This window comes from Urocitellus parryii, chromosome 3 (assembly GCF_045843805.1).
Source record: "Urocitellus parryii isolate mUroPar1 chromosome 3, mUroPar1.hap1, whole genome shotgun sequence".
Classification (NCBI taxonomy): domain Eukaryota; kingdom Metazoa; phylum Chordata; class Mammalia; order Rodentia; family Sciuridae; genus Urocitellus; species Urocitellus parryii.
Window position 1 is genome coordinate 219,022,875 of NC_135533.1, and position 23,603 is coordinate 219,046,477.

A 23,603-nucleotide genomic window follows, 5' to 3' on the forward strand; every position below is an offset into this window, starting at 1 on the left:
GGGTCGGGGAGGCATGGCCAGGGCAGTTTGGGCCACGTGCTGGGGCAAGCTCTGGGAGCCCAAGGTGCCCCTAGTACCAAGTGGCGGGGCAACGGTGCAGGGGAAACGGGTGGGAGGACAGGCAGGAGGTCTGGGTGTCAGGCAGAGGCTGGGAGGGGCCCGCCTGTGTGCTCAGCGGCACCCGTAACTCCTGACACAGGCACACACACGCGAAGATGCCTCCCAAACAAAACACGCTGAGCACAAAGAGGAGGCAGCGCGAGGCTGTGGAGGGACGGCGAGGCCCTGCACCCTGGAGGCTCGGCTCTGCTGCCAGGCAGAATGCCCGTCAGGGAAGTGGGCATGGTAGAGCCACCTTGAGGACTGGACACGGGCCACGCTGGCCACATGCTCTGGGACCCATTGGTGGACAGGAGACCTAGGGACACACACACATGTGTCACACACCACAAACAGTCCCTTGCTCAGTCTGATGCAAAAAAAAGGATTTATTTCCAGAATATTTTCACCTAACAAAAAACACCAGTCTTGAGGGTGCAGGGCTGGCGGGTGGGGCAGGTGCTACTGGCAGTTCGAGGCTCTTCCCCATGGTGGCTGCACTGCTTTGCCACCCAGGGGGACAGTCACAGGCAGGGCAGGCTTCTGCGGGCAAGAGGCTGGCCGGGGCCGTGGGGCTCTGGGGGCCCTGGGCCTGCATGGCACCAGGCTGCCTTCCCCTCTGCTCTGGGGTGGAGAACGTGGGTGCCTGGCCTGAGTGGTCCTGGCCAGAGCCGGTGACCCCCAGTGTGCTGGGAAGGGCCTGCCCTGCAAGGGGTGGCAGCTGGGCACCATGAAGTCTTGGCCAGCAGCACAGAAAGGCCACCAAAGGGAAGATTTTATGCCCAGATGTCACCAAAGGGGACACAGACATGTCCGTGAGACACTTTGGCCCTTTTTGTTTAATAATTCTGTAGTGTGGGTAGACACGATACCTTTATTATATCAATTCTTTTAACGTGAACTGAGGATGGAACTAGGGCCTCCTGTGCTCGGCGCGCTCCACCACTGAGCCCAGCCCAGGGTGCACCCGGCTCCTCCAAGGACACAGCGCCCCGGAGGGCAGGAGTGGAGGGACAAGTCCTCTGTAAGGCACAGCTTGGCCCTGGGGGGGCCATCCTGGGGCTCCGCCTCTGCCTGCCCAATGTCCCCCAGGGTCCTCTGGGCTCCTGAGCAGGAGGCAGGGCCCCCTGGCTGCCCTGCTCTGGGGGGCCACACCCTGGGACGCAGGTGCAGGCTGGGCTAGCCCAGGAGGGGAGGGACTGCCACAGCCACAGTGCAGCTCCAGAGGCCCTGTCCGGCAAGACGCATGGGGAGGACTGCTGCATGGGTAGACGGGCAGTGCAGGTCACTGGGGAGGTGGGTTCTGCCTCTGGCCATCCCTGTGGGCTGCTCCCATGAGTCACTGGCTGCAGGAGAGCAGGGACGTAGGAGGATGACAAAGACACAGAGGGCCGAACATGCACCAAACCTCTGCCACCCGCGGGGACCTGGTCCCTGCAAGGCCTCTTCCTGGTTGGCACCAAAGAAGCCATAAGGAGCCAAGAGCGAGGACACTGTGTCAGCAACTCTGGATGGACGGTGGGCACCAGCCTGCTGCCACTGTCCCCCTGGGGCCCCTCAGCTGGGCCCTCTGTGGCCTGGAGACAGAGGCTGTGTCTGCCACAGTGGGTGCTGAGTGGCCACGTGTTCTCAGGAACAAGAGACGCCCTGCTGGACAGCAGAGGCCAGAGAGCCGCCAGGCAGGGCTGGCCAGGAGCCCTGCTGTTGGGGCAAGAGGAACATGGGGTCCACAGGCCCTGGCTGGGGAGGGCCATGGGGACCCGAGGGCAACAGGAGTGGGAGTGGCAGAGAAGGCCGGCAGCAGCTTGGCCAGCGGCTCCCTCTAAGGCCACTGGCTGCCACTGGCCGGGTAGTTGGGCACAGTGGGGTACTCGGGCAGGCTGTTCCCCGAGAAGTTGTTGTACTGGGCCTCCCGGGAAGGGGGGTTCCGCCAGGCACCGGTGCTCCACTCCGTCTGTGCCTTCTGGAAGTTTCCACCAGTCCCACGGTAGATTCTGTGCACCTACAGGGTCAGAGGAACCAGGCAGGAGCCAGTGGGTCTGTGCCCGCGCAGGGACTGCCCGTGCCAGGCAGGCGCCTTCTTCCTGTGGGTGTCTGCCAACAGCCTGGGAACACAGCCACCCTGGCTCCTTCACCACGTCCCTGGCCACTGGGACCCCAGAGCGATGGTCAGCATAGGCCTGCAGGGGGCTGCCCTCCGCCCACAGGTGCACTCGGCCTCGGCAGCACCCCAGCGGCCACGCAGGAGGAATGCATGCTTTACCCCAGGGAGGGGGATGAGGCCCGAGTGGACGCCAGTGGACGGGGCAGCTGTGCCGACTGCCCACCTGCACAACGCAAGAAAGAGGGCTGCGGCAGCCGGCACAGGAAGGGGTCCTCAGGCGGTCATGGGCGGGGCCAGGCTGGGGCGGTAGCCCCCACTGCTGGTGTCAAGTAGGCCGTGCTTACGTTTTATTTTGGTGCTGGGGACAGAACTGGGGCCTGATGCATGCTCAACATCCACCTCTCTACCTGGCCCTGCCCTCATGGGGCTGGCCAGCGGCCTGATTACAGTCAGTGGAGACTGGAGGGGCAGGGCAGCAGGGCGGGGCCTCGCGGCTTCACAGGGCTGCTCTGCAGGGCAGGGCTGGGGCCTCCTTCGAGCCCTGGGCACACAGCCCCCGCCTGGTGCAAGCCCCTCACCTTCAGCCTTGCCCCACGGGCAGGTCTTGGCAGGGGCAGGTGTGTGCTGGTGAAGCCTGGCACTCGTGAACCCCCCGTCCACATCCGGCCACAGACCTCCACCGGGCTCTGGGCACGGCTGCGCCCCCTCCAGGACCCAGGTCTCCCCACTGCACAGGGCTGCCCGCCTCCCGAGATGGTGGTGGTCTCAGTAAGTGAAAAACAGCTTCTCCATCTTGACGTCCTGCAGCTGGGCCTGGGGGGCGGTCTGCCCGTCTGTGCGCCTGTCTCAGGACCCAGAGCCTGCCCTGCAGCCTGAGGCCGAGCTCAGGAGGGGCTATGAGGCTGGCCAGGCGTCTGGAGACCTGGCCCTGGGGCCTCCACACCCAGTGACAGGAGGGGCTCCTGGGCCTGAGCCGTGGGGCCAACAATGTGGCTTCCGCTCAGCCCCTGGGCGCCTCTGGATCTGGGATCTCAGCACGCGCCAGGCAGAGGGCTGCGTGTCCCCCACGGACCCCAGGCGCTGGGTCTCTGTGAGCTCCCAGTGACTTTCCACAGGTGTGTTGTGGGGACCAAGTGCACCCTTGGGACTCCCTGGGAGGAGACTGGAGGCCCTGCCTGGTTTCCCCCAACTTTCCCAACTTTAGTGACGGGAAGGGAGGGGCAAGGGCTGCACATCCCAGGCCCCAAGGACTCACCTTCATGATGGCAACTGCCATCATGGCGGCAGACAGGGAGAACATGATGGCTGAAAGCAGCATGACCACGGCAGCCCCAATGCTGGTCTGAAAGAAGTTGATCGCTGCCAGCCAGCCACTGCAGAGGAGAGTGAGCTGCAGCATGAGTACTGGGCCAGGGCCTGCTGTCCTTCACATACAAAGAGCTCTGACTAACCAATAAGAAATGGTGACTGGAAGACTGGGCATTCGAGGACTACTAGGTGACTGACCACCTGAGGGGCACAGGCCAGGGGTCCTTGTCCTGCACCACAATGGCGAGCTCCAAGTGCAGGGGAGAAGTGAGAGTGCTGCCTGTCAGCTGCCCTAGTGGAGGGCCAAGGAGTACTATCGAGAAAGACTTCAGTGCTCCTTCCTTCCTGCTCTACTCCTTTTTATTCCCTTTTTTTTTTTTTAAACTTTTTTATATTAATCAAATGATACAAAATCACCACCACCTGTAAAAGCCCAGCACGAGCTGGGCCTCTGACCCTGAGGGAAGCCTCCTCGTCCCTCCTCCCCCTGCGCTCCCTCCCTCCCCTCCCACCCTGGCCCTGGACAGTCTTGGAGGATGGTGGGCACAGCTGGAGGGAGGAGGGACGACCCGGCCAGTCTGGGGTGAAGAGAGGAGGGCTCGGCCCTCGGAGGCCCTTTCTAGTGCGGTACTCGTCTGTGTCCACTCCACAGCCTGCTCTGCTGGCCCTGCACCCCTCTCCCTCCAGTGTCCCTGCACGTCCTTCCTGTCCCACCTGGGCCAGGGCTTCCCCAGTGGGCCTCTGTGGGCACTGGGAAGGGAGCCTGCAGAGACCTGGGAGCCAGGAGCCCACCTTGCAGAGGAGGAAGGGCACGTCGGGGACGGGGGTGGCCACAGGTGGAGCCAGGGCCCCGCGGCCAGGCCCCTGCTCCCTGTGCGCTGTGCCGCTCAGGCCTGCCCGGCGGTGCCCACCCACTCAGGCACCAGCAGCTTACCACGCGCCCCATCCTGAGAAGCCAACGGCCTGGAGGACAGTCAGGACAAACTGGGCTCCGAAGAGGAAGAAGAAGGCCATGAAGTTAAAGGAGCTGTCGGCTCTGGAGGGGACAGAAGAGGTGACCGTGACTGGGCCCGGCGCTCCCACCGGGAAGGTGAGGCCAGCAGGGCGGGCGCAGGGGCTTCGGAGTCCTGGGATACTGGGCAGCTCACGGACTTTCACGCATCACTACATGGGCTCCACCTGGGCACTGACCACCAAGGCCTAAACGCTCCGTGGAAGGGCGCCGCACCGGCCACACCACCCTGACCGCCGATCTCTGAGGGGCACCGCAGCCCTGGGTCTTTGCTAGGAAGAGACAGGTAAGCCCTCCGCGCCCTGCACAAGCTGCTGCACTCCGCGCAGTGCGGGGGACCCTGCGCAGCCCGGGCTGTGTCCAGTGAGGCAGAAGGGAGGGCATCTGGGGAGGGCAGGGAGGCTCCGCGCCCCTTCCTGCTCCCAGCTGTGCTCCTGCGGTCCCCGCGGCCCTGGGGGTCAGCCCGGCGATGAGCGCTGTCCTGTCTTGTTCAAGCCCTGAGTCTAGGGCTGAGGGAACCCAGGAGCAAGCATGACACGTGCCCAAGTCACTGGGGGCCTGCTGAGGGCAGCGTCTACAGCAGTGACACACCTAGGCATCGGAGGAGGCCGCCCCGGGTCCACCCACAGAAGGATGAACCCCGACATGCTCCATGCACACCTGCAGCACGCTCAGACCCGAGGACCTAGTGCTCAGGGACAGCCAGACACACCAGACCACACGTGTGACCCCGTGACAGGAGAGGCCAGGACAGGGGAGGCCAGAGATGAGACGTGGACCTGCAGGAGCAGGGCTGCGAGGGCTGGGGCTTGCTCTGGAGGTACCCGGTGGGCATCTGCAGTGTCCAGTAACACACTGGAGACCACGCAGGTGGTGCAAGGAGCACCGGGGTCGTCAATTGTGAGTCGGCAACAGCTGGACGTGGCCTGCGGGCTGCAGCCTGTCAGCCCCGACACTGCGGCCTGTCCACCTGGAGAAGCCGGGCACGGCGGCCAGGCCGTCATCCCAGTAACTGGGGAGGCCGAGGCAGGAGGATCGCAAGTTCAAAGCCAGCCTCAGCAACTTAGTGAGGCCCTCTCTCCAGATTAAAAAAAAAAAGACAAAAGGGGCTACAGTTGTGGCTCAGTGATGGAGCGGCTGCCTGGCCCGTGCGGGCACCGGGCTCAGCCCTCGGCACCCACAAAAATAAATAAAATGAAGGCATCCTGTCCGTCTCAACTAAGAAAAAACTAAAAAAAAAAGGCAGGGAGTGACTCAGTGGTAAGCTGTCCCTGGGGTCCAACCTCAGGACCAAGCTAGACGGGAGACGAGCCCAGGCTCCCTCTGCATGAAGGGACAGCAAGGGTGACCAGGACACCCCCATGGGCATCTGAGCCACCCACCCTTCAGCGCAGCCAGACAGCAGCACCAGAGGTGTCCAGAGACCCTGAGAGGAGACAGCCCGGCAAGCCTGGGCACCTACCGGAAGGCCTTGTAGGCCGGACGGAACCAGCACACGTAGCTGCAGGGGCTGAAGAGCAGCAGCCAGACCAGCGCCAGGCCGAAGTTGGCGCCTGCGCCTCCGCCGATCCACCAGGCCAGGCAGGCGACGAGGTTCACCACCAGGGTGGCACAGTAGACTGTGGGGAGGGAGGCCGGCTGGGGTGCAGAAGGCCCGCCACAGAGGACCCCGCCAGCCTGGGCTGTCCAGTCCCCCGCTGCACCACCCTACCTGGGCAACCCAGGACACTGGGCCAGGCCCGGCCCAGGGAGTAGGCCCTGTTAACCACAGGGGCCACCAGGGCCCTGAGACTGGCCGGGTGGACAAAGGGCTTCTGCCAGGCTGCCGTCCTGCAAGCCACTCACTCCCCGGGCCAAGCCGGGCTCTGCCCACCAGTCACCGGGGAAGGCATGCAGCAGGCCCCCGCCTCCTGGGCCCCCCCGGAGCCCCCACGTCCTGCCGCCCGCTGCCCGTGGGGCCCAGGGCTCACACATCCACAGCCGGAAGATCCTCTTCACCAGCACCTGGTGCTCCGCGGGGATCTCGCTGGCGACGTCCTGGTAGAAGCAGGGCTTGAGCGGCAGGAACCTGGGCAGGGGCGGGAAGTTGTTCTCCTTCCCTGCAAGGAGAAGCCCCAGGGTGACCGTCCGCCTGGCTGGCTGCGCTGTGCCCTCGGGGCCAGCACCTGCTGCCTACTGCGGAAGGGCCCTGAGCTGGGGTCACCCAGGTCACCACAGGGTCCTTCTGAGGAGGCAGGAGGGCCAGAGTCAGAGGGCCTGGAGACGCTGCGCTGCTGGCCCTGGGCTGGTGGAGGGGGCCGAGCCAAGGGCTGTGGGCCTCAGGAGCCAGAGAAGGGGGACGGTGACTCCCTGGGCCTCACGAGACCAGCGTGCGGCACCTGGGTAAAGCCAGGGGCCCGCGTCCTATCCCGACCAGAGCTCTAGTGGGATCTCTCTCCCCAGCGTCTCTGCTGGAGGCGGACACCACCCCTCCATGGTTCGCTGATCTTACTGTGGTGCCGAGGACGGAGCCTCCCACGTGCCGGGGGGCACTCAGCAGGGGTGTCCCCCACCATGCCAACACAGACCATGCCTGGGAGGTCGCCTCCTCAGGCTTCTGTGACTTCAGGCCGCTGGCATTCACCTCTCCGTCCCGGAGGCTGGAATCCCAGGTCCGGGGCTGGGCAGGGCCACCTCCCCGCACAGGCTCCAGAGAGGGCCCTTCCTGTCCCTGGGCTTTTGGGCATGTCACCTGTCCTACCTCACACAGCCGTCTTCCTGCGTCTGTCCCAATTTCCCTTTTTTCAGGGACCCAGTCACTGGACGAGGCCCACCTACACCAGTGTGACCTCACCTTCAGGGTCACCTGCACAGATCTATTCCAACCGAGGCCCACAGCAGCCCCAGGGCCAGGCGGGCAGAACCTCTGGGCATGACTCGCACATGGCAGGTGGGCGGGCAGCTGCACCCACAGGCTCCAGGCTTCCTCTCAGGAGGCACCCTGAGGGCCGAGAGGCGAGAAGCAGACCAGAGGAGGAGGCCCAGTCTCAGGGGCTCCCATGCGGGAGGCTGCTGTGGAGCTGTGAGCCCGCAGAGGCAAGAGGGCAAGTGCCACAGGGGCCGGACCTCAGCGCTGCGGCCTGAGGAGAGCCGTGGACTCAGGGAGAGGGGCAGGCAGCAGGCACAGCCAGGGCAGAACCCTGGGGAGGTGCAGAGCGCAGGAGGCGCGAGGCAGCCGCAGAGAGCCTGGCACCCTCCTCTTTCCAAGCCAGAGGACACAGGAGTGGCCCAAGGTGTCCCCGGGCAGAGGGTTCAGAGAGTGGACCCCAGGATAACAGGGTGGGGCTGGGGCGCATGTGAGAGCTGCTGGGGTCCCTTCTGCCGAGGGACACTTCCTGGGTACTCACCTGACATTTCTGCTCTGGCTGGCCCGGCGAGGGCTGAATCCTGCAGCCACCTGAAAGGACACAGGACGTCAGAGCCATCCCATGCCCAGCTGCAGGCCCAGGGCCACCCAGGAAGGGGTGCCCACTGTCCTACGCTCCTGCCCGCAAGGCCAGTTCAGCTGGGATTCTGGCTCAGCAGGCGCCACTGGCCAGATGTGGGGTTGCCAGTCACCACTTCCCTGGGCGCAGCTGAGCACCTGGAGGGGAAGGGCAGGGCTGCCCCCTCCACCCTCAGCCCCAGGGCACCCCCGTCTCTCCCCACCAGCCCGCCACCCTTCCTGCCTCCCCCTTAGATGGCTCTAACCACCTCGGCCGCCCCCAGGACTGTCCAGGCTCACTGCTGTGTGACCAGAGGCCACAGTTCTCCCTGTGAGCCTCACAAGGAGGACCCCATCCAACCCCAGGGGCACCCAGGCTCGAGTCACAGAACAGCCCTGACCCAGGCAGCCACCAGCTGGCACGACTGAGAGGGTCTGGCCAGCTCTCGGGCCTCGGAGGAACAGGCCAGGCCCACGCGCCATGCTGTATGTGGCCCACCAAGGAGCGGGCGGGCAGCGCCACGGCAGGAGCAATCCAGGAATGGGCCTCCTGTGCTGCCCAGCCAAGTCCTCCATCCTGACCCCCCGCCTGGCACAGCAGCAGGGCCACCTCCAGCAGGGCCTGCACTGGCTCCTCCTCGGGACTCACCTCTGCTCTGGCCCAGCCCAGCTTGGCGCCCCCCTCCTGGAGGTCAGGGGGCTCACGGCCAGGGCTCCCTGCCTGCTCCCAAGGGCTGGGTCCTCCAGGACAGGCATGTCTTGGGTCAGGCAAGGCACGTTGCTGGAGAGACCCTAACTTCAGCAGAGCCCACCCGCCCCAGGCGGGACACACGCCCTGGCCCTTGTGGGGTCCTCCTCACCACCCATGACATTCAGTGAGTGGGACAGCCCAGGAGAAGCCTTCAGGCAAGCTGACCCTGACCTGGTCAGTGCTCAGACACTGCTAAAGACTTCCAGAGGCCAGAGAGGTGCCACCTGGGGCCTCCCCTGCCGTGGGAAACACGTCCGAGCCCCTGGATCACTAGGTAGAGGCCCTCCCTTCGAGGTCCCAAGCCTGACATGCAGACCGTGTCCAGTCCCACCTGGCCCCAGGCTCCCTCCCCGGCGGCCACACGGGTGCTCTAAGCAGGTAGCAGCTTGGTTCTGGATAGTTTATTTGCAGACATGAACGCTGTTTCTGACACAACCACAGAGACGGTAACAGCCATGCAGGCCCAGAGAGGACCCTCCCCGGCTCGCTCTAAGCAGAGCGAGCCCGGACTGCCCGTCAGCCACCCAGCAACAAGCCCTGGCCCTGGGGCATGGGCCAAGGCAGGCGGTAAGCATCCTTAGCACAGATTGAAGGGCGGCCGTGGAGGGGAGGACCCTCAGTCTCCAATGTGGCCAAGACTGGGCAGGAGCAGAGAACCTTCCAGAAACAGGAAGACACCGGGCCTAGGTGTCGGGGTCTAGGCAGCGACACTGGTCCTCGAGCACCCCGCGGAAGACCTGGAAGCGGTGGTTGAGGCCTGGCTGGGTGTGGATGCGGAAGCGTGTGCCCAGGGCACCGTCAGGCGAGGGTGCCCCGTAGAAGACCCGCTGGATGCGGGAGTGCACCAGGGCCATGGCGCACATCACACAGGGCTCACGGGTGACATAGAGGTCATAGCCGGTGCACACATAGGGCAGGCCGTCCTCGGCCTCAGCCTCCTCCAGCTTACGCACGGCGCCTACCCGCACACACTGGGCTGCAGCTGGGACGAAGGAGCAGGCTGGGTGGCGCCTGAAGCTGCGGGTGCCCCGGCCCTGGCCTTGGGCCACCAGGTCCACACACACCATGACGGCATGCAGCAGGGGGCTGCCGGCACAGCTGCAGTCATGGCCCGTGGCCAGCACGTGGCCCGAGACCGGGTCCACCACGACGGCTCCCACGGCCCTCAAGCCTCGGGCTGCTGCCTGCTGGGCCACTTGCACGGCCCGCTCCATGTGGCTCTGCATCACTGCCCGCTCCTGGGCTGAAAAGAGCTGCCCGGCCAGGGCGCTGGTCACCTGCTTGTCCTCGTGGAAGGATATGGGCCAGTGGGCTTGAGCCTCTTCAAACTGGCCCCGGGTCAGGGGAGGCCAGGCAGGCACAGGCACCAGGAAGGGCTGTCCCAGTCCCTGGGGGTCCACAGCTGGCCTGGGGAGGAGCTCGGCCAGAGAGCACGAGCCAGTGGCGGGTCCCACCAGGCAGAGCAGCATTTCCAGGGCATGGGGGCCGTGGGCATCTGGGCTGCGCCGCACCCGCTTGAGGTGAGGGTGGGCGGGCAGTGGGTGGATGGCCGACACCTCCCTGAGGAGGCGTGAGGTCTGGCGCTGGTCGAGGATGGGCGCAGCATAGGCCAGCACCAGCTCCACGTCCTTGGACTGCTGCTCCGACAGGACCGGGAGCGCTTGCCACGGCGCTGGCTCCCTCGCGGGGCTCCTTGCCTTCTGACCACGCTGCTCTGTGAGGCCAGGCGCGGACTCCATCCCGCAGGCCGACTGTGGGAGAGACCGGAGCAGAGCATCATCCTCAAGGGTGGCGCCGGGCGAGCCGAGGAGGCCTCCTGAGAGGCTGTGGGCTCGAGGGCTGAGCGGGCCCTCTGGAGGCTGTGGAGATCCAGCCCAGGTCAGGGCGTCACGTGGCGCATGCTCACGTCCCACCACCTCCCGGGCTACAGAGGCCAACCTGCCTCTGGCTCTCCAGCGACAGGACGTGAAGTGGACAGTCAAGGGTACCCCGTCAGGGGCACCGTTCAGCGCTTGAGACCCTGGAGCAGTGCTCGATCCATGGCAAGTCACTGCCCTGCCACACACACACACCCTAGGCAGCCACGAATCTGCCATCAGGGTCTGAAGAGTCAGAGGTCAGAAGCCTGAGCAGCCGACAGGTGGGGCCTTCAGGATGGAGGGTTCGCGTGCCAGGAACAGGTGCCCGGGACAGCCAGCAGGCTTCAGAGACCTCAGTCCCAGGCCAAGAACGGGATTCTGCCAGAGTGTCAGGGCCGCCCTTCCCCAGCCAGCCTCCAGGTGAGCACGCAGCCCTGGCGGACCCCTGGACTCCGGCCTGGTCCAGGCTCCTGACCACAAGAGGAGGCTGGTAGGTGAGCGTCACTGAACCTGCTGACTGTGGGACAGTCTCCCACGTGGTGGCAGAACCCTCCAGGGAGAGGGCAGAGCCCAGGGTCAGCAGGGAGCTTCTGCCTCTAGCCTGCCTGGGACAGGGCTGCCAGCCTGGCCCAGCGGGCTGCAGGAAGAAAGGCCCCGAGACCTGTGTCCAGACGAGCCCTCCTGCAACGGGTACAGGCTTCCCACGCTCTGACCACAGCCCTGCAGCCAGGTGGACACTGGCTTCAAAAGGGACCTGGTCCCAGGCTCCCCACCCCTTGCCAGGTCCAGCAGAAGCCCTGCAGGACATGGGGCTGCGTGAGTCAGGCCAGGGAGGAGGTGGGCTCACGCCCAGGTGGGCCGACGGGAGCTGGCCCACTGCTCCACCCTGACCCTCCCCTGGGCCACAGGATGCGGTGCCAAGGGCGTTCTTCTTTTTTCTTTTGGGTCCTGAGGATTGAACTCGGGGCGCTTGACCACCGAGCCACATGCCCATCCTATTCTGTAATGTTTTTTTAAATATCTTTGCTTTATTTTTTTCATACGATGCTGAGGACTGAACCCAGTCCTTACGCATGCCAGGCAAGCGCTCTGCCACTGAGCCACAGCTCCAGCCCCTCTACAGACAGGGTCTCACTGAGTTGCTGAGCGCCTCGACATTGCTGAGGCTGGCTTTGAACTCGTGACCCCCCTTCTTCAGGCTCCCGAGTCACTGGGACCACAGGGACAGCATATGCCACCGCGCCCGGCTTTCTGCCTTTTTTAATATTTATTTTTAGTTGTAGTTGGACACAACACCTTTATTTACTTATTTATTTATCTTTTGCGGTGCTGAGGATGGAACGCAGGGCCTCCCACGTGCTAGGCGAGTGCCCACCCCTGAGCCGCGGCCAGCCTGGCTTTCCTCCTTGACCACACACACCACACTTGTTTTCGGGCTGCAGATTGAACCCAGGGGCATCTTACCACTAGGCCACAATCCAACATCCCCCCATTTTTTTTTTTTTTAATTTAGAGACAAGGTCTTAGGGCCTCACGAAGTTGCTGAGACTGGCTTTGAACATGAGATCCTTTTGCCTCAGCCTCCTAGTTGCTGGGATGACAGGCATGGCCACTGTGCCTGGCTTGTGCTTTCTTACAAAGCTTGACCTGCTGTCACCAGCATCTCCATTGCTGTCACCCCACAGTGCACAGCCTTAAAGTGTGTCTGGGAGCAGCAGGGCTGGCTGGGGCCCTAGTTCCTGGCCCACAGTCTCTGGGGCCAGACAGCCAGGGCAGGGGAGGCAGTGCAGGGACAGAGAGCCTGCGACAGCCCCCTGGGACTCTGCACAGGGAACATGGCTAAGGCACTCTGGCTCCCAGACTTTGGCATGGGCCCAGCATGACACCTTGAAGCCACCAGCTTGCCGGGCCAGGTGCTCCTCCCCATGTCCCCAGGGCCAGGTCTTCCCCCAAACAAAGGTGACCCAGCCTGGCACCGAGGCTCCCTCAAAACACACCCAAGGGTCTTGGCCTGACTCCAGGGAGGCAGGACCTGGAACAGAGGTGCCCATGACGCAGGCCAGCTCACGGCCACACAGACGCCCTGTGCTCAGCAGGGCACAGCCCATAAGGCAGGCCTGCGGCCACATCCTTAGAAGGTTGGCAGCAGGGTCGGGGACTTGGGCTGCCGGGGCTGCCCACCCTCCCTGACCAGAGGGGACCTTGGTTCTTGACTGCCTATGCAATAGGGGTCCTCCCAGCAAATCATGTCTAGGGTGGTCTTGGGACCCTGAAACACAGGCTGTCCGTGTGACAGCAGCAGTGCCCAAGCCAGGTATGGTGCCCGTGTCTGCAGTCCCACCTAGTAGGGGGCTGAGCGGGAGGAGGGCTTGAGCTAAGGAGGTTAAGGCCATCCTGGGTAACACAGCCAGACGCCATCTCAAAACATAAATGAAAACACTGCCCCAGATCATGCCCAGAAGCCCGAGAGGCACAGCGACTGAGATACTTCCCTGCCTGTGCTTGGGACTGGTACAGTGGTCAGACACCGAGATGGAGGTGCGGCGTCACCGTGGCCCAGAGAGGAAGGGCTGGCCAAGAGCGCCCAGGAAGTGAACCCGCAGAAGGGAACCCCGAGCTGTCCTCCAGGACCCAGTGGCCGTACCCCTGAGCCCACAGTGGATTTCAGACACTTGATCTGAAAGGAAGAAAATGAACGTTCTTGTTAACTGTTTCTATGTATCAGTCACACGTTTAAATAACAATGCTTTGCAAGTCTTCTGTTAAATAGTGCATACCATTAGCTGGCCAGGCCTTCAAGGGCCATGCCTGCCATCCCAGTGACTCCAGAGGCTGAGGCAGGAGGATCACAGTTTGAGGGCACCCTGAGCAACTTAGTGAGACCCTGCCTCAAAATAAAAAGTAAAAAAAGGACTGGGAATGTGGCTCAGTGGTAAAGCACCCCGACCTAGGTTCAGTGCCAGTAATACAAGGGGAAAAAAGCATACTGTGAAGATGAGTTTAAACCCTTTCTGTTTTACATTTTTTTTAAATATGTATTTTTTAGTTGTTGATGGGCTTCTATTTTATTCATTTATTTGTCTGCAGTGCTTAGGATGCAACCCAGTGCCTCCCCCGTGCCAGGCAAGTGCTCTACAGCTGAGCTCCAGCCCAGCCCTTGTTTTACTTTTTTAAAACGTGGCTTCTAAAAAACTTGGCGTGTGTGCTGGGGTGTGGCTCGGTGGTAGGTGCTCTCCCGGGCATGCACAGGCCTGGCCTGGCCGTCGCACAAGGGAAAACGCCACCAACTTCACGTCACCTGTGTGCTCGTCTTGTTCCTGGAAGAGGGGCCTCAGCAGACATGAGGGATGTGCACAGACAGTGGTAAAATGACTCTGGATTGTCTCAAACACACTTGCCCAGACTCCACGGCCCTGCTAGTGTCTTGGCGGGCCCCACCACACCACCGCTGAGAGGCGGTCAGTCATCAGTCCAGACAGGCTGCCTGGCTCCCACCTCAGTGGCCAGGAGTCCCGGGTGGCAGACTCCAGCATCAGGAGTCACTTTGCAGGGCACACTGGGCCTGCCTTTGTTTTTTTAACTACTGGGGTTAAACCCAGGGGTGTTCCACCACTGAGCCACATCCTGGCCCTTTTCATTTTATTTATTGCTTTTAGTTGTACATGTACACAACACCTTTTATTTATCTTTATGTGGTGCTGAGGATGGAATCCAGGGCCTCACATGTGCTAGGAAAGGGCTCCACCACGGAGCCACACACACTCCCAGCTCCCCTTTGCATTTTTATTTTGAGATGGGGTCTTGCTAAGTTGCTGAGGCTGGCCTTGAAATTGTATCCTCCTGCCTCAGCCTCCCAAGTCGCTGTGATGACAGGCCTGCACCTTGGCCCCAGCCCATGCTGAGGCCTTCTGATGTGAACAGCTGTTCCTGCGCTCTGCAGAGGTGCTAGTGGGAACAGGAGACAGGAAAGTGGTAGTGGTTCCTGGCAGGTGTGGTGCCACCGTAACTGCTGCCACCTGAGGCCCCAAGCCAGGCAGCACCCACAGAAGGTTCACAGCAGCCATCTGGATCCTAATTCTGTGGCCCAAACAGACTGCCTAGGCCACAAAAGGTCCACTGTCTCCAGGGCAGAAGACAAACACAGCCTCATCTGTCCCCAAGACTACAACCTCTGTCTGACAATACAAAGCAGGCAACACAAGGCCACAGCCACAGCGCCACACAGGCCCAGCTCCAGGGAGGGCAGCCACAGACCACGGGCAGGGCCCCTCTACGCTTCCTGCTTCATTGCCCCTCGTGGCTGGCTGACAGCAGTACAGGGCTGGGGCATGCTGGCTCCAAAGCAAGACAGCTCCTTCCTCACCGGCCCCAGGCTGCAGGGAACCAGGAACTGGGACCCCTCAGCAGATGAGGACACTAGCCATTTCTTGGGGCCTCTGTCTCTCCTCTCACAACACCAAGCCTAGGCGGGCAACAGGTCCAGCAGGAGAGGACAATCAGGCCCCATCTGGTCTGGCTCTATGGAGAGATGGCAACGCTTCTTGGGGTGAGTAAGTGTGCATGGTGAACCCCAGGAAGTCCTAGGCTGGGAGGCCTTGTCCTACCTCCAGATGAGGAAGGAGTCAGAGCCTGGGCCCAGCCTGTCAGGCCAGGAGACCTCCACCACCAGCACTAACCCCTCAAGCTCAGCTCCCATCCCTGTGAAATCGGCATCCAGTCACTGTTGGGCAGGGGATCAGCAGCAGACAGTAGACCCAGCACTGTCCTGGGACACAAAGACACACCAGAAAGGAACCCCACAGAGGGGCAGGTGGCATGACCACCTCAAGAGGGATCCAGGAGGGCGCAGCAGGGGCCCACGCCTGGAGGACAGGCACAGCAGCGGAGGGGATCCCTGAAAATCCACATTTCCAGTAACAGCGGTGATGTCAATTCCCAGGATGTATAAAAAGACTGAGGTGGGCCGGACGTGGTGGCTGGGATCCAGCAAATCGGGAGGCTGAGGCAGGGGAATTGCTTGTTCGAGGCCAGCCTCAGCAACTTAGAGAGACCCTGTCTCAAAATAAAAAAGTGAGGCTGGGCTGGGGCTCAGAGGTAGAGCACTCGCCTAGCATGTGTGAGCCACTGGGTTCGAGTCTCAGCACCCCGCATATAATTAAATGTCCGTCCACATCTAAAACAATAAAACAAGACAAATAAAACGGTCTGGAGGTACGCTTGTCTGCAGGCAACGTCGAGATAGGGAGGGGCACTAGAGGGCGGGAAGTAGGTAAACAAACGGCCCAGGAGCAGGGGACTGGCTGTGATGACCCACGGTTGGCAGCACCGGAAACAGCTGGGACGCACCGGGTCTCCAGAACCGGTAGAGGGGCGCGCGCAAGCGCACAAAGGCAACGGGTCTTGGGTGGGGGCTTCCGACCCTGCGCGCACGCGTACTTGAGTGGCCTGTTCGCACCCCACGCACGCGCACGCCCACCCGCCCGTCCGAGACGTGCGCAAGCTGGACGGGCCCACGCCCTCATCCGCCATACGGCTGCCCACCGCCCAGATCCCCGCCGCCGCGCCTGTTCCCCCTCCGTGGGAACCTGGGCCGGGAAAACTCGAGTCCTCGGACCGCTGCTCACCTAAAGGAGACCTCGCGAGCGCTGGGCTTCGCCAAGTCCTAGCAACCGGCTGGCTCCGCCCTGAGCGCGGAGCCTGACGGGACCGTAGTTCCGGGGGCGGGGCCTGCGCGAGGCCGAGGTGGGGCTGGGACCACAGCCCCCAGAAGGCCACGCGCGCGGCGCTGGCTCCGCCCTGACCGGCGTGGCGCCCCCGCGACGAGCGGAGGCGGCGGTGCGGGCGGTCGCGGAGGTGCGCCCCCGGCCGCCGGGTGGCCCGCGGAAACGCGCTCCCTGCCGGAGCCTCTTTGGGGAAACCATCGGAGGGGGGCGACTGAGGCGGGGAGACGCGACAGCTGTCTGCAGGCGTCCCGGGGCCTGGGCACCTGCGGGGCGCCAGCTGGCACTTGTGCCCTTCGCTGCGTCGGGGTGACCGAGGCCGGCACTCTGAGGCCTCAGTTTGCCCCTGTGTACAGTGGGCGACGGCGACCTCCGGGCTAGAAGGCACGTTCCGTGAGCACTTCCGGGACTCGGTCCTGGGGCCGGTCTAGCGCGGGGAGGGTGAGTTGTCACCCCGCACACACCTGGCGGCGGGCGCGTCCCCGCGGATCCGGGAGGGTGGACCCGGCTCTAGGACCCGCTCAGGGCGGGGCGTGGCGGTCAGCGCGGCCCGGCCACCTCTGCAGGCCGCGATGGGACCGAGCCCGACGAGCTCTGCTGGCTGTTTTCACCGAACTGCACTTCATCCCGCAGGTCTCACCGCTGCTAGCTGAAAGCCCCTAAGTACGGCCTTTAATTGATAAGCCACTGAAAGCCAGCCTAGATTTTCTGTCTATAAAATGAATGTTGAAGCTGGGAGTGTGACTCAGGTGGAGCGCTCGCCTGGCATGTTCCAGGCCCTGGGTTCCAACCCTGGGTTCCTCAGAGGACGAGAGGATGTAAACAGGTAGCACTGTAAGAGGTAACGTGCGGTTGCTATGGAATGATTGGTAGTTACTCCAGTGTTGGTCACAAGCTGGGCTCTGTGGCCACACCTGGCATTCCAGCAACTCTGAGGCTGAGGCAAGAGGACCACAAGCTTGAGGCCAGGCTCAGCCACTTAGCAAGACCCTGTCTCAAAATAAGAAAAGGGCTGGGATACAGCTCAGTGGTAAAGTGTCCTTAGGTTCAATCCCCACTACTAAAAGAAACAACAACAAAATCCCACAAACAAGCCGGGCTAGGTAGCGCATTCCTGTTATCCCAGCAGCTCTGGAGGCTGAGGTAGGAGGATCACAAGTTCAAAGCCAGCCTCAGCAACAGCGAGGTGCTGAGCAACTCAGTGAGACCCTGTCTCAATACAAAATAGGGCTGGGGATGTGGCTCAGTGTCCAGAGTTCAATCCCTAGTGTCTAGGACTTAGGGGATGCTGGGTAGGGGACCAGTCTGTGGTAAATGCATGCTGCCTTGCTGTGCAGCAGAGGCCTCTCTAGAGCTGGGAGTTGCTCTGAGTAGCTCTCTTCTGCCTGCCTGCCTTCCTTCCTTCCTTCCTTCCTTCCTTCCTTCCTTCCTATGCTGAGGATTGAACGTAGGGATGTCTTACCACTGAGCTACATGTTATACCCACAGTCATGTTTTGGTGTTTTGCTTTTGTACCAGGGACTGTACCCATGGGGGGCTTAACCACTGAGCCACATCCCTAGCTCTTTTTTTTTTTTTTTTTTTTTTGTTTAGAGACAGGGTCTCGCTAAGTTGCTGAGGCTGGCTCTGAACTCGCCATCTCCTGCTTCATCCTCCCAGCCGAGGGGATTACAGGTGTGCACCACCATGCCAGGCTCATTTTTATTTTTTTGAGACAGGGTCTGACTGAGCTGCAGAGCCTGGCCTCAAACCTGCAATCCTCCTGCCTCAGCCTCCAGAGTTGCTGGGATGACAGACCAGCACCAGTGCTCCTGGCTCTCTATCCTTTAGTAATTACAATTTCTTTTTAAGTGTAAATATCCTTCATTAAAGGGGAGATTTGTGTTTTATTTTAAGCAGATGAAAGGGATTGGAAACATTTTTTTCAGTGTTGGCTGCTTCTCAGTTTCTTTTTGCTCAAAATAATCAACATACCTAGAGGCAGGAGGAGAGGTGGCCTGTTCTGACTTCCTTCACCTTCTTTGTCATCAGTTTTTTTTTTTCTCTCCTAAGCAAATTTGAGTCGTGATTTCAAAGCCCAACTGGGATAGAATCCCTTCTTTATTAACATTGTTCATCTTACAGAATCTTTAAAAAGTAACATAATTTTTAAGACACACACTAGGTGTGTGCTAAGTTTCTGTTACTGTAACCAGTACCCAAGATGATCAGGTCAGGATGGGCACAGTCTGCACACCTGCAAGCCCAGCAACCTGGGAGGCTGACACAGGAGGACCACAAGCTCAAGGCCAGCCTCAGCAACATAGCAAGGTCCTGTCTCAAAATGAAAAGAAACAAAGGTCGGGGTGCAGCTCAGTGGTATGTGGGGACAGGTGCATGGAGTACTGCAGACATGGCCTACATTAAGGGTGTCTGAGTGGCAGGCCACTCCCCTCGTGCTTGGTGTGTGAGGGGCAAACCGCTTACTCCTTAGGCACAGCCCTGGGCGTGAGGCGCATGTTGCAGTCCCTGCGCCCGTTCCGTGGCCCACTGGATTGGTCAGTTGCAGGACAGTTGCAGACGTTGCATTGGTGGCTGCTGTAATCTGCCTCGCTGCTGAGTGTACATATGTTGTAACTGCGCAATAAAATCAGACCTGCGTCCTGCTTGGTCTCCGGAGGCCTTGATTAGCGACTCCGCAGCCACACTCTCCTCTACCCTGTTCTGAGGACTCCTCGTTGGATGAGAGAGAGCCCACACAGCGTAGAGCACCTCTGGGTTCACTCCCCAGCACCAAAATAATAAGAAAGGTGAATGTGTTGGTCAGCTTTCTATGACTGTGACAATGACAGTCTCAAAGGTCCCTGTGTGGGGCAGCTGGTGGTGTGTGGTCAGCTGGCGCTGTGCTGTGCCTGTGGGAGGCAGACTCATGGCAGGAGGGGGGGCAGCACTCACCTGTGGCTGGGAGGCAAGGAGTCCAGCTGAGCTCCCACTGTCCCTGCAAGGGCACGCCCAGAGGGAGAGGACCCACCTTCCACCAGGCCCTACCTCCTGAGTGTCCACCACCTCACAAGGGTGCCCAGGCTGGGGACCAGGCCTTCGACACAAGGGGACTTCCAGGTCCACATTATAGCAACAGGTTAGAGTTCAGTGCCAAAAGGCTACAGCGTCCAGACTCTCCTCAGCTTCAGGCTTGGTGACAGCAGCAGTCACCAGCCCAGGTCAGCAGCTGCTGGGCTGGGAGGAGCCTTGAAGTCCCTGGTCCCACAGGCCAGGCGACAAGGGTGTGTCCGAGGGAGGGAGGGAGGCAGGGAGGGGGGCAGACTGCACCTTTGCCTGTCTTGGGGTGAGGGCTGCATTTGTCTGGATGCTCATCCCGCTGACTTCCTGAATCTGCGACTCGCATCTTTAGGGCCCAGGTGTTTCTCACTTGTGCTGAGCCTCAGATCGGGGTCTTCCTGGTGTGGGGTTTGGGGGCTCCCTTAAGCTGATGTCTACTGGAACCAGGGAGAGGAAGGTTGCCCTCTTCTCTGTCCCTGAGGGCAGAGGACATGGCTGCCCTGGGAAGGAGTGTCAGCAGACTGCCCACCTAGGTCTCCCATGGCAGCCACCTGTCACCTCCTGCAGAATGGAAAGCACACAAGTGTCACAAAGCTCCAAAACTGCACCTTTCTGTCCACAGACCCCCAACCCCTCAATGGCACACAGTAGTAACCCACCGTTGTCTATCTGTCCAGGTCCCAGAGCCGAGGCAAACAGCACAACTAACAGAGGCTGGGGATTGAGCTCGGCGGCACTGGGCCACTGAGCCACACCCCAGCCCTATTTTGTATTTTACTTAGAGACAAGGTCCCACTGAGTTGCTTAGCGCCCCACTTTTACTGAGGCTGGCTTTGAACTCGTGATCCTCCTGTCTCAGCCTCCAGAGCTGCTGGGATGACAGGCGTGCGCCACTGTGCCTGGCTTATTTTTTAATTTTTAGAGGGTCCAACCAACGAGGCTGGCCGTGAACTTGTGATTCTCCTGCCTCAGCCTGCAGAGTAGCTGGGGTGACAGGGCCGCACCACTGCGCCTGGCCATGATCCCCATTTTAAAATGGGGATGCAGCTCAGTGGTAGTGTGCAATGCTCAGCAAGGGTCAGGCCCTTCGTTCAATCAAAAAGAGAGTCAGGATCAGTGGTCAAACCTGTGATCCCAGATACTCTGGAGGCTGATGCTAGAGGACTGCCGTTTAAGAACACCCTTGGTAACTTAGATTCTGTCTTAAAATAAATAAATAAAATAAAAGGAGGTGGGGATGTATCTCAGAGGTGGAATGAATAAGGTTCAATTCTCAGTACCACAAATTAAATAAGTGTAATACAAACTAAGAGGAGCCAGGTGTGGTGGCCCCGCCTGTAATCCCAGGGGCTCCGGAGGCTGAGGCAGGAGGATCACGAGTTCAAAGCCAGCCTCAGCAACACTGAGGCCCTAAGCAACTCAATGAGACCCTGTCTCTAAGTAAAATACAAAATAGGGCTGGGGGTGAGGAAAGAGATGAAACAGACGCTCTGTCACTACCCTGCCCCCTGGGCTGTGCCCACTGCCTTTTGGCTTCTTCCAGGGCTTGGTTTACTGCATGGGTCTGCCCTCCACACACCAGGACTGATGCCCCAGGGCAGGACTGGCACCCTGCAGCTGTCCACTGTGTTGGGACCAGCCACAGTCAGGACCTGCCCAGCCAGCACTCGTCCTGTGGCTACAGCCTGGGAAAACTGTCCTCCTGCCTTGGGGCAGAAGCCTCCGTTGGCCTCTCTGCAGCTGGACCAGTGGGCTGCTGGTGCTGGTAGCCAGTGCGGTCTCCGTCTCCTGGCCCGTCCCTAGTTCGACTGTACTTATGCAGAACGTCAGTGTCCACTGTGTCACTTACTCTTACCTGGACAAGGTTACTATTTTAATTTGGCAAGACACATGGGGTAATGCATGTGTCCCCAGGGCCTGCACCAGATGGAGCCCCCCACCCTCTGGGGATCAGGTGGGCACTGTTGCCACCTGCAGGCCAAAAGGCTACCTCACCCTGTTCAGAGCCCCAGGCTGGACAGAGAAGCAGATGTGACTGCATAGTTGTCCTTCCTAGACCAGGCACAGCCACCGCACCAAGGAAGGGTCCTGTTCTGCTGTCAGCATGCCAAGGTCAAAGGTCCTGCACTCATCAGGCGATCTCAAGTTACTTCTGTGCTCACACTGGACACCAGAGTCCACTCCCCCTGGGGCCCAGGGATAAACCAGGGGCTCCAGCCTCTGGGCCTGACTTCCTCTCCCCTCCTCACTCAGCTTGTGAGCTTTGGTACGAGCTGTGCCTTGGGCTTCAGGAGGATAGATGATCATGGGACGCAGGGCGTCCCTGCAATCCCTTAACCTAGGAGCTCACCCTAGGAAATTCTGCCCCGGGGACCCTGGGTCATATCTGACAACATGTGGTTGTCCCTACTGAGGATGCTCCTGGCCTGGAGGTCAGGGACATTGCTCAGCTCCTACAGGGCCCAGGACACCACCAGAGAAGGACCCACATGTCCATGGTGTGAACGCAAGCCCCCCATAGGCCAGCAGGGAGCAGCATGGACCTGGATGTGTGTCTACTGCCTCCTCCTGCAGTGCTGGCCAAAGGCTCCTGTGTGCTGGGTACACATTTCACCACGGCGCTGCAGCTGGCCCTTTTTATTTTTTCTTTTGAGACAGTTGCCCAGGCTGGCCTCAGATTTGAAATCCTCCTGCCTCAGCCTCCTGAGCCTCTGGGATGACTGGCGTGGCCACCATAGCTTCTGTGCTTGCAGGTGTTGATTCCAGCTGTCCCAGGGTGATATAGTATCTCAAAGAGTTTAGATCTGCATCTCCTAGATGTTGGGAATGCACTCAGAACAGTGTCCTCAACACAGAAGGGCCTCTCCCAGTACCACACAAGGCTGGCGGGAGTGCAAAATGGTACAGCCACTTCAGAAAGCCATTTGGCCCTTTAGCTGACTGGGACTGAGTTGTGCTACCCTTGTCACAAAGTTCATAAATTGAAACCCTGACCAGGCATGGTGGCACACACCTGTAATTCCAGTGACTCAGGTGCCTGAGGCTGGAGGATTGCAAGTTCAAGGCCAGCCTCAGTAATGCAGAGACCCAAAGCAAATTGGTGAGATCCTGTCTCAAAATAGTAAATAAAAAGGGCTGGGGCTGCATCTCAGTGGTTAAGCACCCCTGGTTCAGTCCCACAGGACCTCACACACCTCCTGGACCTGTCACTCTCAGCCTCACAGCTCCTGGGCTGGTCTCCGGAGGCAGGGACGAGAGTTTTGTTTCGTTTTTTCCTTTTAGTACCGGGGATTGAACCCAGGGCGCTTTACCCCTGAGCTGCATCCCCAGCCCCTTTTACTTTTTATTTTGAGGTAGGGTCTCACTAAGTTGCCTAGGTTGACCTTGAACTTGCGCTCCTCCTGCCTCAGCCTTCTGAGGTGCAGGGCTCCACAGGCACACCCAGCCACTTTGATGCTTTAAACATCACTCATGGCTGCCCACATGAGGGAAGGTCCAGAGGAGAGCCGCACCTGAGTGGCCAGATTCAGCAAGCCTGAACAGGTGGCATGGTCCAAGCCCATGAGGCCTCAGCAGCACCAACAGGAAGAAGGAGGAGTCACTGCTTCTGCCCCTGCCTGTTGGCTTCAACAGAGACCTGCCTCACCCTCCATCTTCGGGCCCTGCGGCTGGGATTCCCCCCACAGGTTCCCCTGGGTCTGCCTCTGGCCTACGGCACAGGGTGGGACTCCTCGGCTTCCGTAACTGCACGAGCCAGTCCCTTATGATAAATCTCTGCAGATCTCACACCTGTGGATTCAAGCAAACATCTGTCAAGAATGTTCTAGACCAGGGTGGGCATGGCGGAGCACACCCGTGGTCCCAGCTACTCAGAAGGCTGAGGCAGGAGAATAGCAAGTTCAAGACCAGCCTGGGCAACTTAGTGAGACCCTGTCTCAAAATTAAAAAAAAAAAAAAAAAAAAAAAAAAAAGAAATCTAGCCAGGCATGGGGGCACATGTCTGTAATCCCAGTGATTCAGGAGGCTGAAACAGGAGGATCAAAAGGTCAAGGCCAGCCTCAGCAACTTTTTGAGACCCTATATCTCAAAAAATAAGGGGACTGAGGATATGGCTCAGTGGTTGAGCACCCCGGGGTTAGAGTACTGGAAGCAAGATCTAACAGCCAGCTGCATCTCTCTGAACGTGTTTGGGCTTTCCCTCCAACGGCACTTAGAGAAGCTGTGCAGGTGTTTGCCTGGTGCCAGGAT

General features: G+C 60.5%; 2 protein-coding genes across 2 annotated transcripts; both read right to left on the reverse strand.

The window, feature by feature from the left end:
- Positions 1–484: 484 nt before the first annotated feature.
- On the reverse strand, positions 485–16,290 carry Scamp4 (secretory carrier membrane protein 4). The gene is made up of 7 exons (XM_026414730.2): positions 16,221–16,290; positions 7,910–7,959; positions 6,494–6,622; positions 5,986–6,142; positions 4,446–4,547; positions 3,459–3,576; positions 485–2,101 (listed from the first exon to the last, which is right to left on the reverse strand). Exons 2-7 carry the CDS (start codon positions 7,914–7,916, stop codon positions 1,922–1,924), a joined length of 693 nt encoding a protein of 230 aa, XP_026270515.1. The 5' UTR covers positions 7,917–7,959; positions 16,221–16,290; the 3' UTR covers positions 485–1,921.
- Adat3 (adenosine deaminase tRNA specific 3) lies at positions 9,137–16,281 on the reverse strand. Its single transcript, XM_026414729.2, has 2 exons — positions 16,221–16,281; positions 9,137–10,488 (listed from the first exon to the last, which is right to left on the reverse strand). The coding sequence occupies exon 2, from the start codon at positions 10,474–10,476 to the stop codon at positions 9,421–9,423; it is 1,056 nt and encodes a 351-aa protein (XP_026270514.1). The 5' UTR covers positions 10,477–10,488; positions 16,221–16,281; the 3' UTR covers positions 9,137–9,420.
- Positions 16,291–23,603: the final 7,313 nt, after the last annotated feature.